General features: G+C 37.1%; 1 protein-coding gene across 1 annotated transcript; it reads left to right on the plus strand.

Annotated features, from left to right (window-relative positions):
• The first annotated feature begins 977 nt into the window (after positions 1 to 977).
• On the plus strand, positions 978 to 13,851 carry ccdc124 (coiled-coil domain containing 124). Its single transcript, XM_079826869.1, has 5 exons — positions 978 to 1,042; positions 1,996 to 2,167; positions 7,012 to 7,207; positions 9,209 to 9,314; positions 12,925 to 13,851. The coding sequence occupies exons 2-5, from the start codon at positions 2,009 to 2,011 to the stop codon at positions 13,124 to 13,126; spliced, it is 663 nt and encodes a 220-aa protein (XP_079682995.1). The 5' UTR covers positions 978 to 1,042; positions 1,996 to 2,008; the 3' UTR covers positions 13,127 to 13,851.
• Positions 13,852 to 15,712: the final 1,861 nt, after the last annotated feature.

Genomic DNA, 15,712 nt, shown 5'->3' on the forward strand with positions numbered 1-15,712 from the left:
TAATATTTTGATAACTGACAGATTTCATAAGCACCGAACAAGTAACAAAATGTACCTTAGTGTTGCTTTTTTGGACATTGACATGTGATTCCATCATATTCTTTTTCGTACCTTTGAGTATCATATAAATACAATGATATGGTTATCATTAAATATGTGAAGAGAAGTACCATAAGGATGCAGAGTGCTGAACATGATTGGGAATATCTATTCTGAGTTTTTTTCTTTCTTACTTTTTTAAATACAAGTCCAAGATCACACTGGAAATCTGGCATTTTTCCTGGGAAAATAAAGTAAAATGAAAGATTAGCTGGATCAGGTGAATCGAATTAGTGTTGAGGCTAAAAGCTGTTGTAAGTTCACACATGCATAATCTTAAATCACTATTTCACCCAAAAATTGTGGGTCAGTACGATGCAATGCAGCTTGCAAGAAATATTTCAGACTTTGAGAGGGTCTTTTATCAAATAAATATGTAAAACTGACCATGTTAACTCCTTTGTACAAAAAGCCACAAGATGCTGTTTGATTTTCATAAGTCCTGAAATACAAAACTCCTGATTCAAATCAAGTTTGTTATAGATAGGCCTACTCATAATATAACTATGAATATTTTTTAATATTATGTTAGTAATTGTATTGCTAATTCTATAAAAACTAAATTAATTAAATGCACATCAAATGAGAAAAGAATGGAAAGGAGAATGACAGCTAGCTTGCACACAGCAATAATAGGCTACTTCTCCACAACAAACATCGACTTTCTCATGACTTTTGAACCCCACTGTTTACTGGTAAATAGACTAACAGAGTGACTCTGGATGGTATCGTGTAGTATACCACACATATTTCGATTTTTTTCTGTACCTGTTGAGTATTGACTAAACGGGCCACAAGTAAGCATGGCGTTCGCTGTTTACCGACCGTACTCGTGCGTGTAGTGGAGTGACCATCGAGCCTCCAGAGGGCGCTAAACGAACCGCTTCAACTGTGGTGCAGCGGCTGGAGAAGAAGGGTGAACAACATCCCGGCGCAGGAAAAGGTTGGTGCTATTACATTATATATTAGATTCGGTGCCTTAAAATAACTTCTATTAATAAAATTAGATGTTTAAGACGCCCCCGTCTAGATCTGCTTTCATTATTTAGCTGACAGTATCTGATACAGGCTTGAACATGAATACTGTCACTCTCTGAAACCAGAGTGATTAGCAAAGATGCTAACGAGAAGGTTTCTGAAAAGAAAAAGTACAATTAAAAATGTTCAAAAAGTTCCGGAATTCTCCCTTTACCACAAAATTTTAGGACATTTGGATAATTAAATCTTCTAGCCATGAAACATGTTAGATGATACCTGTGCTGTCAGAACATTAAAATCAGGAGCAGGTGTATGATATAAGAAATAAAATGATGTAATTATATATAAATATATTATAATTATGCCATATATATACACACACACACTGTGTATGTATATATTACGATTTTATGTCTTAATGGCTTACTATTTCTGCTGCTTAAAGAAAATTATAGTTTTAACACAGCTTTTAAACATCGAAAATACCTTGCAAATAACATTAGAATAAAGTATATAAGGTGATTTAGAAAAAGCGGATACATTTTTTAACGTCTACCTTGTTCTCTTTTGGAAGTGCTGTAAAAATATTTGGAGTTTAACACTGCAGTGATACCAGATAATTCTGCGAGAACAAGGGCTTTCAAAAATCCCTTTTTTTTATCGAGGTCTGTGCTTTACTGTGAAATGTACGAGATGCACACAAGATGCTCAAAACCCAATACAGAGCCCAATAACATCTAATCCTAAATAAATACTATGATTCGGCCTCATTTACAAAACAAGGTTATGATTGCCATGTGTTTCATTTTTGTCTTTCTCTCATTAGTATGTGTTTATACACTACACTTTAATGCCCTTTGTGATCTTAGCCCATGTTGCCACTTTCAACTGGTCCTCATCTCTACCTTGCCTCCGCAGGGAAGTCCCAGGAATGCCGAAGAAATTCCAGGGTGAGAATTCCAAATCGGCCACAGCGAAGGCCAGGAAGGCTGAGGCCAAAGCAGTCGCTGATGCACAGAAACAGAAGGAGCTGGAGGATGCGCTCTGGCAAGATAACGACAAACATGTCATGAAGAAAGAGCAGAGGAAGGTAGGCTGATTTCTTGGTTTAACTACTCATGTCCTTCATTGTGATCTGCGTGTGGGATTTTTTTCAAAGGTACCATTACTGTGATTAGATTTTTGTCACATCCACACCTAATTGGCAGTGCATTCTATGAAATGTGTGAGTACAGAGTGTAGAATAAACACAAGGTGGCAGTAAAGATCTTCCTCTCTCCATTTAAATAGTTTGACAGTGAAATAGTTTGTCCTAATCAATGTAGTCAGTAGTTCCTGGAAAGAGATTGCTATCCATTTGAAGCCACGGGACAATGACGTCACAGCGATAGTTGGCTGATGGCACCATATGAATACGAACATCGTAAACTGTGATATCAAAGGCAGCAGATACGCAAACATATTAGTCCATTTCACTCATTTAAATTCTTCAGAATGAAAATGGTCATTATTTGGCATTTATACCTTACTGTTCAAAAGTTTAAGGTCGGTAAGATTTTCAAATCTTATGCCCAGGCTGCATTTATTTGATCAAAAATACAGTGAAAACAGTCATATTGTTAAAATATTATTACAATTTGAAATATTTTATTTGAAAGAATCCTGTGATGGGGATTACTCCGGTCTTCAGTGTCACATGATCCTTCAGATATCATTCTAATATGACGATTTGCTGCTTAAGAAACATTTCAGTCGTGCTGCTTAATATTTTTGTGGAAACTGGGATGAACCTTTGATGAATAGAAAATCCAAAAGAAAAGCATTTATTTGGGGGGGAAAAAAATATTTTGTTGAATTATAAATGTCATTACTGTCACTTTTGATTAGGTTATTGCATTGTATTATTCAATAAAAATATAAATTCAACAACAAAAATGACCCCAAACTTTTGAAAGGTAGTGTATGAAAAAAACCTGACTACAGCGTGTCAAGATAGTTTTTGCTAATATAATGGTACAGTATAGTTATACAGTTGTTGTCAGAATTATTGGCACCCCTGGTAAATATGATCAAATATGCCTGTAAAAATAAATCTGCATTGTTAATCCTTTTGATCTTTTATTCCAAAAAAGTAAAAGAATTGAAAATATGGGGAAAATCACATTATGAAATAAATGCTTTTCTCCAAAACGCGTTGGACACAATTATTGGCACCCTTTTATTAAATACTTTTTCAACCTCCTTTTCCCAAGATAACAGCTCTGAGTCATCTCCTATAATGCCTGATGAGTTTGGAGAAAACCTGACAAGAGATCAGTGACCATTCCTCCATACAGAATTTCTCCAGATCCTTCAGATTCCCAGATCCATGTTGGTGCTTCTTCTCTTCAGTTCACCCCACTCATTTAATAAAGGTTCAGGGAACTGGGATGGTCATGGCAGAAGCTTCATTTTGTGCTCAGTGACACATTTTTGTGTTGATTTTGATGTTCGTTTTGGATCATTGTCCTGATAGAAGATTCAACCATGGCCGATGGCCCATTACAATATTTCTAGCAGAGGCTGCCAGGTTTAGATTTTTTTAACCTGTTGGAATTTGCTAGAATCCATGATACCGAGTATCTGAACAAGATGTCCAGGACCTCCAGCTAAAAAAATAGGCCCACGACATTAAAAATCCAGCAGTATATTTAACAGTGGGCATGGGGTACTTTTTATCCCTGTTTGCACCAAAGCCATCTGGTGGGTTTGCTGCCAAAAAGCTGTTGTTTTTTTTGTCTTTCTGACCCCAAGACTAATTCTCCAGCTGTGATCCTTGGAGAGTCTTTGTCCACTCAAACTCCCCTCCTCGCCGTGCATTAGGCCGATATAGACACGTCCTCTTCCTGGCAGATTCGTAACATCTCTAGTTGATTGGAACATCTTAATTTTTTACTTAATGCCCTGATGGTAGAAATGGGAATTTCTTACAGCCACTTTCTTTTTTGTGAAGCTCAACAATCTTTTGCTGCACATCAGAACTATATTCTTTGGTTTTACTCATTGTGATGAATGATTAAGGGAATTTGGCCTTTGTGTTTCCTTATATGTATACTCCTGTGGAACAAGAAGTCATAGCTGAACAATTTCATGTTCCTAGTCACCCTGGTGTGCAAAAAAATGTAAATGAATGGGAATATACTTCAGAGATATTTTACTCATAAACAAATTCTAGGGGTGCCAATTATTGTGTCCAACGTGTTTTGGGGAAAAACATTTTTTCATAATGAGATTTTCCCCCCACTTTCAAATCTTTTACTCTAATGAAATGTTAGATTTTTGCAATTTAAAAAAAATGAAAGATCAAAAGGATAAACAATGCAGATTTCTTTTTTACAGTCATCTTTGATCCTATCTACCAAGGGGCCAATAATTCTAACCACAACTGTAGCTAACTACCCCCCTTTGGTCCTAATTGTCTTTATGATATGGAAATGTTTTTTTTTTATTTTTTATTTTATTTTTTATTTTTATTATTATTATGATAGGACAGTAGGTAGACAGGAAGCGAAGTGGGAGAGAGAGAGAGGGGGACGGGATCGGGAAAGGTCCACGAGCCGGGACTCGAACTCGGGTCGCCCAAAGCGCAACAGCACTATATGTCAGCGCACTGCCCACGAGGCTATTGGTGCTGACGATATGGAAATGTTTTTGAGATCGTTACTGAATGTACAGAAAATTGATTCCCACCGCGCCCATGTTTTGTATGTCTAACATTCCCGTCGTTGGCTGCTAATCTTGTATCTAAATGACACAGCTGTCTTCCTCGCTAAAGCTGCAGACATGTGAGTCTGAGTAGCACACAATAGATTAATACATTGCAAGTCAGGTTTAGGGTTGCTCAGGAAATGAGGTCCCAACGAATAAAATGTAAGCCGAAGCCGACTGGGTTAAAGTAACACCATCACGGAAGCTCTGATATCCTCTATCAATTATGCCGCATGTTGATGAGTGTTCTTTGACGGTAATGGAGCATGGTTTTGAGGCCTGGATGAGGTCCATGGGCGAATGTTGTGACTGATATGCAGTGATTGGTTGGTTATGTCTCCTCTCCAAAGCCATTTTTATGCCATGTTAAGTGTCAGTAGAGCAGACTGCAAGTGATCCATGTTAACACATTATTTTAACACGTAATAAAGGTTTAAAACGGGTGCAAAACTCCTGGAGGGCCACAGACCTAAAGTGTTCATGTCCTCATAGAACTCGTAATTTCAAATTTTCTGAGAGCTTCTACTTGTACCACTACATGACCACTCTACCACTTGACCCCTGCAGATTCATTTAGGCATTGATAGTGTTGCCATAGAAATGCATAATTTCCAGTCCGTGGACGTCAACAGCTTCGAGTAGAACGTCATGTGTTGTCAATACGAAATTATGGTAATTACGACATGGCGTGTATTGTGATAGCAGCACAAGTTTCAATACCTGTAGTTTTCAAATGAGCCTGAAGGACTTGATTAGCTGGATCAGGTGAATCGAATTAGTGTTGAGGCTAAAAGCTGTTGTAAGTTGACACAATGATCTTAAATCACTATTTCACCCTAAAATTGTGGGTCAGTACGATGCAATGCAGCTTGCAAATGTTAAAGGGATAGTTCATCCAAAAAAACAACAAAAAAAAGTCATAATTTACTCACCTTCATCTCATTTCAAACTTGTATGTTTTTTTCTTTTTCTGTGGAATACAAAAGATACATTTTTTTTTAAATGTCTTTTTGTGCAATGTTGTTTTGGACCCCATTGATTTTCATTGAAAGGGAAAAACAATATCTTCAAGAATATCTGTTCTTTACAAAGAAAGAAAGCCACACAGGTTTGGAACGACATGAAATTGAGTAAATTATGCCCGAATTTCATTTTTGGGTGAACTATTCCTTGAATTGCCTCATATTGACCCAGCTCTCAAATGTATTTTTGTTAATATTTTAGGAAACAAGCTTACAGCCAAGTGGCAAATACATTTAAATCCTGTTTACCTATTTTGATATGTTTTTTGGGCTGATATAGATGAAGTGTTTTAATTATGAGAAGATATTTTGGTAGTCTAAATATTTAAATAGCAGTCTTTGCAGGCCATCGGTGCCTTTTCTCCCTCCCCGGCTCTCTCCTGCCTCTATTTCATACATTATTTAGCCAGTGTTGGCATATGTAGTGAGCGTCAGCAATGCTGGCATGATGTGTGCCAGTCTACTTGGTAAATCACTCTGGTTAGGAGCTCCTCACACCCTGTTCCTATCCTCCTGTTTCCTCCCATCGCTGCCATCTGATCCCTGGCGGCCTTTCAGACCCACGCCGCTGTTATCCTACTGCAGCCATTCTGCTAATTATACCGCATGTCACTGGGGGCGCTTTGTGCGTTCGGGCAAGCTCACCTGCACTGGAAACACACTGATTTATCCTTTACATATTCTAAAGATCAGTCACCGTCTCGGACTCGGTGAAGATCGGGCTCGGTGAATATAATTTATCACCAGTAGATATGTGAGAATGTCAAGAGAGAGGAACGTATCTTGGTTTGCTCTTAAGCGCGGCCTGCCGTGCGTCTTATCTGTGTCACACGAATGACATTTCAGCCTCTGCTCGACATCTGAAGGTGTCATCTCATTATGCGTATCTCCTTACTGTTGTGTCACCATTTCTGGGGATGTTATCAACAGGAAGGTGGCTGGGTGGTTAGGATGTGCACAGTTAAGACCATGTCTGATCCTAGTAACCATTACTTACCCGCCACGCTGACACAGAGTGACTCTGAGCGGGCAGGAGGCATCTCTAATTTCTTTACTCTGCTCTGCAGTTTACACTTACATTTGCTTAATGACCGTCAGGCTGCCTCGATAACATCGGTCCAGTTGTAATTTAAAAGAGTGTGTGTGCGTGTGTGTGTGTGTACAGGATGATAAGGAGAAGAAGCGGTTGGAGGCCCTGGAGAGGAAGAGAGAAAAGCAAAGGCTCCTTGAGGAAGAAGATGCCAAGATAAAGGGTAAACTGACAAAAGAAGCCGCCCCCAGTAAAGTGACTCGAGCCCAGATCGAGGAGAACCTACAAAAAGGGCAGAATGTTAAGGAAATCAAGGAAATCAAGGAAAAAGGTAAGGCCAAATCCAATCCAATAACTCTGCTCCAAAATGTACAGCGCTTCCTACGTAGGCAACATCCTAAACATCATGACACCTCATAAGTGACTGATTTCCAGTGCTTTACATAGTGTGTGTCACACAAAAGGCCCTCTATACTGTATGGGAGATTTGACTCACGTTGACTTAAGTGGAGTTTTACATTTGCATGCTGATAAACCAAAAACATGACATTGTAATAAGCATAAAAACACAAATGTTTTATATTTGATGCCATGGTTTATTGTTTTTCTTTATTGTGGCATACATCCGAGTGAAATGGATTACCAAGAAAAAAAAATATTAATAATGTAGGGCAGGGACCCAATGGATGATGATTGAATGAAGGCAGATCTAAATGCGAGCTTACAGTTGATTGTAAGAAAGGGGTGGGGTTTAAGTGGAATAAATGATTGGAGAAGTCCAACATACGTCACCAGTCTTTCACTTTTACCAGAAAATCAAAAAGAGTAAACATTTGCATTGGTGAATTGTTCATAATAAGATCAATTAGGGCTGCACACTTAATCAAATTTCTAATCGCAATTACGATTACGAATGCCAAGATTACGTAATTGTCCTAAGCCACGATTACAAAACAAAACATTCCACTTGCATTATTCTGCGTGCTTAAGAGGTGTATTTAGAGCATGTTGCGTTGACTGGTTGAATGCATGCGAAACGCCAGCACGGTAGCCCCCGCCATTTTTAAAAGGCCATGTGCACAGCCTATATATTAACTCCACAAACTAACTCTTGCCACTGTCACCTCTGGCTTTTGGCTTGCTTTGTTGGGGGCACTAAACTTGCTTGGTTGGGGGCATTCAACTATATTACTGATCTACCCGCATTGACAATATATGAGAACTGCACTGAGCTGGATGATATCACTGTTTTCTCCAGAGCGGCTGTACAGCCAAATCAAACGGCATTGTAAAAAGCGCTATATAAATAAAGGTGACTTGACTTGACTTTACAAACATGGAAAACAGTGATAGATGGACCTCTCAAACTTTATGCCAGGGAGAAAATCCAATGCAACTTTGAGGGGACCAAGCAAAACATGATTATGTATTTCTGCTTGGCTAGTCACATCAGACATCAACCACACAGCAAACGCTAATACTTTTTCATATAATGTCTACTTTCTTTGTATGATAGTTCTACCTAATAACATATTAGACAGGACTGTTAAACAGATCGTAAGCTAATGAAGACGGAAAATGTGAGCGCTGTGTGCTCAGTCTCTGGCGTTCTCAGCGCCATCGAAATAAAAGTCAAAACAACAAGCGCAGCTTACGTCACTTCAGAGTTACTGGCGGTGCGAATGCAATCAGGAAAATGACCCTAGGGGAACATTTAGTTCTCGGGGAACCACCCTGGAGGTTAGTTACTATAACTTAGTTCTGAGAACTACCCGGTGCGAAAGCCCCTATTATTGTACCATGCATAAATTTTACTTTTTTATTTATTTGAAGAAGAAGCCAAACAAATGTATAGATGACAAGAGGCTTAATGCTATAGAAAAGCAATAAAACATTTTCAGGAAGAACATTTTATATAAAAATATGGCATGCAGTTGCTTCAAACTATGGTATAAAGCTATTCAAAACATCATTCAATGTAAATTGTGATAATCATAATTAATAATCGCAATTACAATTTTAAGGGAATAATCGACAATTATGATTTTTGTCATAATCGTGCAGCCCTAAGAAGAACATTACATTAAAAAATAGGGTGTATTTTCATTTCATGCTGACATTCAGCCCTATTTAGAGTCACACAACAAAATAAATTGGATTTCTTGGCAAAATTCTTATCAAGTGCAATGTTTTGTAGGCCTCTGAGAAAGGCATGCACACCTGATTATTAGCCACATGTTGCACTTATTTTGTGCATCTATATTGTTTCATTGTTTTGAATGGACTTTTTCAGTTTGCTTGTTTAGTCTAATGTGTCCTTTCAAATCTACAGAGAAAAGCCACTTGGAGCTGCCGCTTGAGGAGAACGTCAATCGGATAGTTCCCGAAGAAGGCGAGGTGGAGGCTCGAACCATAGAGGATGCCATCGCAGTTCTCAGGTATTTTGCTCTCTGGAGAAATACGGTTTTAATTTCTGTTTAAATTTTTGGGAATTCAGTTTTTTTTTACCCTTAACTGTTATTTTAGTTGTAAAAAGAGTGTGCTTTTAATGTTAATATAATAGAACATAAAACAAAATAGGAATGATCTTAAATGTATTGAGGTAACAAACATCACATTTACTCAGTACTTTTCAGGACAAATACTGCACTTTAAGTACTTCCAAGTCACAACAAAATATTAGTGGTGTGAATCGATTAAAAAAAACTGAAATTAATCACATTTTTTCTGTAATTAATCATGATTAATTGCAATTAAAAAACATTGGAGTTTTTTATATTTTGATATTGTAATAATTTCAGTTACTCTCCAAATTAATTTAGAAACAACTTAAAGACAGCATATTTTAAATATGTGTTGTAATGGCATCTTTTTATGAATGAAGGCCAGTATCACTGATACTAATGCCTCTATGAAACATTAATGACGTTACATTACAGTATAACTGAAAGCTGCCAATTTCAACGTTTATTAGGCTTTAAAAAACAACTTTTAATTTAATTTAACTTAAAACAATCTTTACATTAACCCATTATAATAAATGTTATATTTACCCATGGCCTTCCCTGTTAGACATAGCCTAAACAGAAATTGAATAAAGTTATCAACACCTTTCTTAACTGCATAAATGATAAGTGAAATATAGATTAATCATCATTAAACCTACAATTTTCTCTGTTCCCGTTGTTCTTTGATGAACATTAATGACAGACATTATCAGTGCTACTGTCACTTTAAGATCTACCTCTTCCGAACATGACGCGGATCAGACGCGCTGTCCCGCGCATCTCAATTTCTCTCAAGTTCATAGGGACATTATTTTCCATACAGTACATTGAAGTGCGTTAAAAAAGACCCCACCGTCCCTTCAGAGCGTCTCTAAATCCACGTTTCCTCCAAAACGCATGAACGCAACAACGCACACAGCAGAGTTTGCAAAGCGTCATGAGACGACAGACGGCTTTAAACTACCTTATGTCTCAAAGCACATAACATTACAATAATAATGAACATAAACAACTTAAAGAGCACTGACCTGCTGCAGATTCATTTTAGTGTTGATCGTGTTGCCATTGAAACGCATAAATTCGAGTCACAAACCGCTTCGAGTATAAAAGCATGGGTTTCCATCTCTTCAAATTACAGTAGTTATGCCATGACAGAGCATAAGCTCGTTGGTTCAGGAGGAACTGTAAAAGGCAGCTGCTGTTTTGGTTGCCGTGCTCGGTGACTGACGTCTGTCTAATTCTGCATAGAATGAAATGCACTGAATGATGTGTGATGTCTGCGCGAGCAGGGTGCGCAGAGGTATGGAAATATATACGTTGACAGGCAGGTTGGACATTTTATCATTGAATTCGAGCTGAATGCAATGATTTGGCGAATATTTAATTTGATGGTCCTACACGTTCCACAGATTTTATATATATATATATATATTACACACACATTTAGACCACTTAACTTCATGATTAAACTTAGTGATCAGGATGTAAAGAGACTTTCAACCAGCATAACAAAAAATGATTCTAGAACAAATCGCCTACACTGCCTTTAAATGTACAACAAAAGACTTCATTATCATTTTAAGAGCCCTTGAATTTTGAGGAAGCAGAAAAGGAATCATGACATAGCCTAATGTGAATAAACTTCAGAAGGTATGATTTAATTAATAAATGTGAGTTTAAAGTTCAAGATGCGACACTGTTGCGCATTCTATGGCTCTTGGTTTCAGAGCAGTTCGCAATCAATTAATACCGCACATTTATACCAAGCAAATGTTAAGGATTTACTGTTGATGATTTATAACCGTGTTTACCTTATGGTTTGCAGATGGTTGTAAAAATGCATATTTTATCTCCCTCAACTTTTTGAATAAGCAGCTGGAAGTAGTAAAGCATATATATTTCAAAATAAGAGTCATGGTGTATTTTAGGGTTGTTTATAATTAAAAGTCCCAGATTATACATACAATTTGTCTGTAAACTGTAAGACTTTGAACATCATTTACCACATTCCAGGGCTCCAGACTAACTTTTTTCACTAGGGGCACACACCGTAAATCAACATGCTAACCAAATCTACTAATTTCCACTGTATTACTAATAGGGATCGGTATCGTTAAGGTTTTAATGGTATTACTACTCTTACCCATACTGCTTATCGATCTGGTACTTTAACGGTATTCTTATCGGTTCTTTTTATTATACTTTATTTATTTATTTTTTTTAAACATAATTAAGAACATAATTAACATGGCTTTATAATCTGAAAAGTAAAATATCTAAAGCAAAAGAAACCGCAAAGTTTGAACAAAAATATAAAACATCTATTTGTAAATGGACCAATGTGCAGGCATTCGGAAGGTCCGCTAACATTAATATTACAGTAAAGAACAAACCTACAAAGAAATCTAATAAAGTAATGAAATGTAAAATAACACTGCATAGTTTTCACTGTATAAATTGATAGATTAATGCTTATAAAAGCTAAAGTTATTAATTCAAGAGATGTGAATATTTTCTATTTGCCTTTTGTTCGATTCGAATTAATGGCTCAATCGTCAACAGGATTATTAGACGCTGCCCCTTTAAGACCGATCGAATGTAGAACTAATAATATCACATTCTCCTATTTCTCCAAACTATTTACGCCCATTTAAGAAACTGATAAAATAACTACTCTCCAATCCGGTCATTTTGACACCGGCTATTTGTTGTTTATTTGATGGTTTAGACGTGCACACAAAGCCTAAAATATTAAGTGCAAGTCGGCAGCACACACACATAAGCCGCCTTGAAGTTGGAAACAGCGTCTCTTGTGCGGATTATTGTGCATTTAATAGCTCTTTATTATCAAACACATCCCGCAGTTTAGCAACAGTAGAGACTGCAGTTTACAACAATCACTGATTCTGACGTTTAGTTTAGGTTTAGGGAGAAATGACAGCGCAGCTGTGAAGGGAAGGATGAGCTCGACGGAACACGGCTATAGGAATAGTTTTACCTCATATCATCTTTTTATAATTCTTGGAAGCCAAAATCGAAAATAAAATTAGATTAATATCACAGCACATCCCTAAAGTAAGCAGACTAAACTGTTGTGTAGTTCTCTTGGCCATCGTCACTCATTAAGCTGACTGTAGTGTTGTGTTCGCTGTAACTCGCTCGCTTTCTCTCTCTTCTGGATTGCGAATAGCAAAAATGCATCACGGACAAATGGTTTAATATTATCTCATATAGAAACGGCTGGCAAAGATAGAATTTGCCAGACATAACGTCTATCAATTATAATTAGTAAGTGTATTTTCTTAATTTATCCAGTATGACAGCAGGCAAATTTACTGGTCGCACATGTGTGACTGGATGTAAAATTCAGTCGCACACTCTCAAATTTTAGTCGCAAAATGCGACCATTTAGTCGCACTCTGGAGCCCTGCATTCAGAATATAGAGTTTACCAGTATCAACACAATCTGTTTATTGCCTTTCTTTAAAGCTGGATTCCTTTCTACCTTTGGCTCATGCCTCTGTTTTTTTCTGTTCTTCAGCACTAAGGAAGACCTGGATCGACACCCTGAGCGTCGTATGAAAGCCGCCTTCGCGGCATTTGAAGAAGCAAATATGGCACGCCTTAAAATGGAGAACCCCAATATGCGACTCTCCCAGCTAAAACAGCAGCTCAAGAAGGAGTGGACGAAGTCTCCAGAAAATCCCCTCAACCAACGCGTGGCCTCCTACAACTCCAAGTAAACCAACACAATGGCACTTAAAGACTGACCCTCGACGCAGATCCTAATGAATACAAAAAAGGCACCATGAATAATTTGGACACACAAAATTAACACATGAACTGGTGATCTATTCACAGCCCTCGCCTCTTACATGAACTCATTGACAAACTTGGATTATTTAACTAATTATTCAATAAATATCTCATGATGTATGAACAGCATACAACCTAATTTGCTTATCTGCTAGACCGTGGCCTATCAAGAGCTGCTGGGAAGTTTTTAGTTTTGGTTTGGAGTGAACGCAGAGTCGATTCTTCTCAGCTAGCACATGTTTCTTCCACATGTGTCAAGCTCGTTTATTAATGTATCCATTTAATATGCGGCACATGAGCTGGAGTGTGGTTAACCTGAGGGCAAGTCTTTATTTTTGAATTTAGTGTCTGTGTGAAGATCTTTAGGGTTCAGCTTCTGGTTTGATATTTATGGAGAAGAAAAAGGTGCCCTAAGTTAAGATGATGATGATGTTAGGGATTTTTTTTTTATTGATTGATCTTACATGGCTCTTTGTTTTGAAACTGCACTTTGGACCTCGGAAAGATGTCTCCACATTCCAAAGGCGAGTGGACTAGCAGTTGGATTCCCATACACACTCTATGCTTTGCTTCGCATCCATGGAGGAGGACACACACTCTCGGTAGCTCTTGGAAAAAATAAAAATAAAAAAGGATGAAAGAGCTATTATTACATTTGGAGATTTTTCTTTTAAAGAAATGGCCTCATATGATGGGAAGCTGTTTAGCTCTAGTTTGCTTTCTTTTTTTGGTCTCTCATTTCATTAATTTTTCAGGAAGACGTTGGTGTCTGTTTTGACTAACCCTAGTTAATTCCTCTTTTACAAATATTGGAGTGTTGACTGCATTTGTCAAGCTGAATCATTCAATCCTGATACCCAAATTATGGTAAGAAAAATCGAACCACAAACCAACCTTGGCCCTAAACTAACTAACTTGTTGCAGCTCAATTTAGGCTAGCTTTACAAAATGTACTTTACAACCCTTACTTGTAAACCTTGGTATATAGATAAGCATTTTATATATTACATTATTTATCTATATTAATTTAATTTCAATATATATATATATATATATATATATATATATATATATATATATATATATATATATATATATATATATATATATATATATATATATATATATTTTATATTGTTTAATTTTATAAAATGTAGTACTTTTTATTTATATTTAATTATGCGAAATGTATCACTTAATTTTTATTTAATGGTTAAAATTATTGCTAGAAAATTACAAACATCATGCACATTTACCGAAATTTGGTTAACAGGGTTGCAAAAATGGCAAAAACCTATAAAGAATTAATAGAAAACAAAACGGCACATGGAATATTTAGTTTGACTGACCATTTGTTAAAATATATATATATATATATATATATAATTATATATTATTCTTATTCTGCATCATATTCATGGAAAGTGCCATCCCATGATGACATTTTCCCTCATTCAACCATTTTTGCAGCTTATGTGATACTCCAGACATACTCAAGGTAGATTTGCTTTTAATAACGTCTCCGCAGGTACACAATCGATGGACATAAACGGTCACTGACCCCTATGGGACGTTCCGGAAGGAAAGGAAATTAGCCTGCAGGCTGGATAATTCCCAGTGGCCACCTTTATCCTCAGCAGGAACACTCTTTAGCACTTAAGGTAATTTATGGCCGTAATGTGTCATCAAGCAGCGTCAAAGTGAAAGAACTGTAGGTCATCTAGAGATTATGCCATGCGATAACCTCTCTCGTTTACTCGCCTTCCATTAAACACCTCTTCCATGCAGAATGTTTTAATGAATGTGTCCTTTTCATAACTTCGACATAACTGCCTATAAAACAATCATAAGGATAACACATGAAGACCTCAAATACTATTGTAAAACAATAGGTGTTTTTAATCAACCTAAAAATCTCTGAAAAGGGTTTCAAAGCAAAGATATTAGTCACGTAAGTATGTCGTTTTATTTTTAAACCTATTTGCACATTATTAGTTGTGACCCACTGAGAGTGTTAATTAAAAAACATCCCCTTCCTGCACTCAAGGGCAATGACTATATTTGGCCAATCTTTATTAGCAGTGCTTTCTCGTTGTGATCGTTTTATCAAGATCGTTTTAGAGATTAGGTTTCTTAAGTGCAAAATTCTTTGCTGAATGAGTGATTTTGTCGCATCAAACTCAATATAAATAGCTGATACTCTATGATGAATCTAAAGGCACCCACGCACTACAAGATTAGCCACTTTTGGGCCCAATTCTCCCCTTCGGACAATGTTCGGACGGTTCCACAGATTATCTTATCAGATTTTCCTGTGGTGTAAGGTGTGTTAGAAGTGCCTGAATCTGCTTGGAAGAACATCAGGACTATGGTGTACATTTTAGGACATCCTCAGACCTCAGTCATATGTCGAAAAGGCACCATACCTCAGACTAAAGGGCTTCAGCCATTGGACGAAACGGCATTGCGCCTCAGACTGAAAGGCTTCAGGTCTCAGGAAAATCAATGTCAGG

This window comes from Gobio gobio (assembly GCF_949357685.1).
Source record: "Gobio gobio genome assembly, chromosome: 10".
NCBI classification, from domain to species: Eukaryota; Metazoa; Chordata; class Actinopteri; order Cypriniformes; family Gobionidae; genus Gobio; species Gobio gobio.

Bases quoted from the DNA above. Each gene is read 5' to 3' on its own strand.
- ccdc124 (XM_079826869.1), top strand. From the start codon at position 2,009: ATGCCGAAGAAATTCCAGGGTGAGAATTCCAAATCGGCCACAGCGAAG. The intron at 2,168-7,011 runs GTAGGCTGATTT...GTGTGTGTACAG, and splicing joins TGAAGAAAGAGCAGAGGAAG to GATGATAAGGAGAAGAAGCG. The intron at 9,315-12,924 runs GTATTTTGCTCT...TCTGTTCTTCAG, and splicing joins GATGCCATCGCAGTTCTCAG to CACTAAGGAAGACCTGGATC.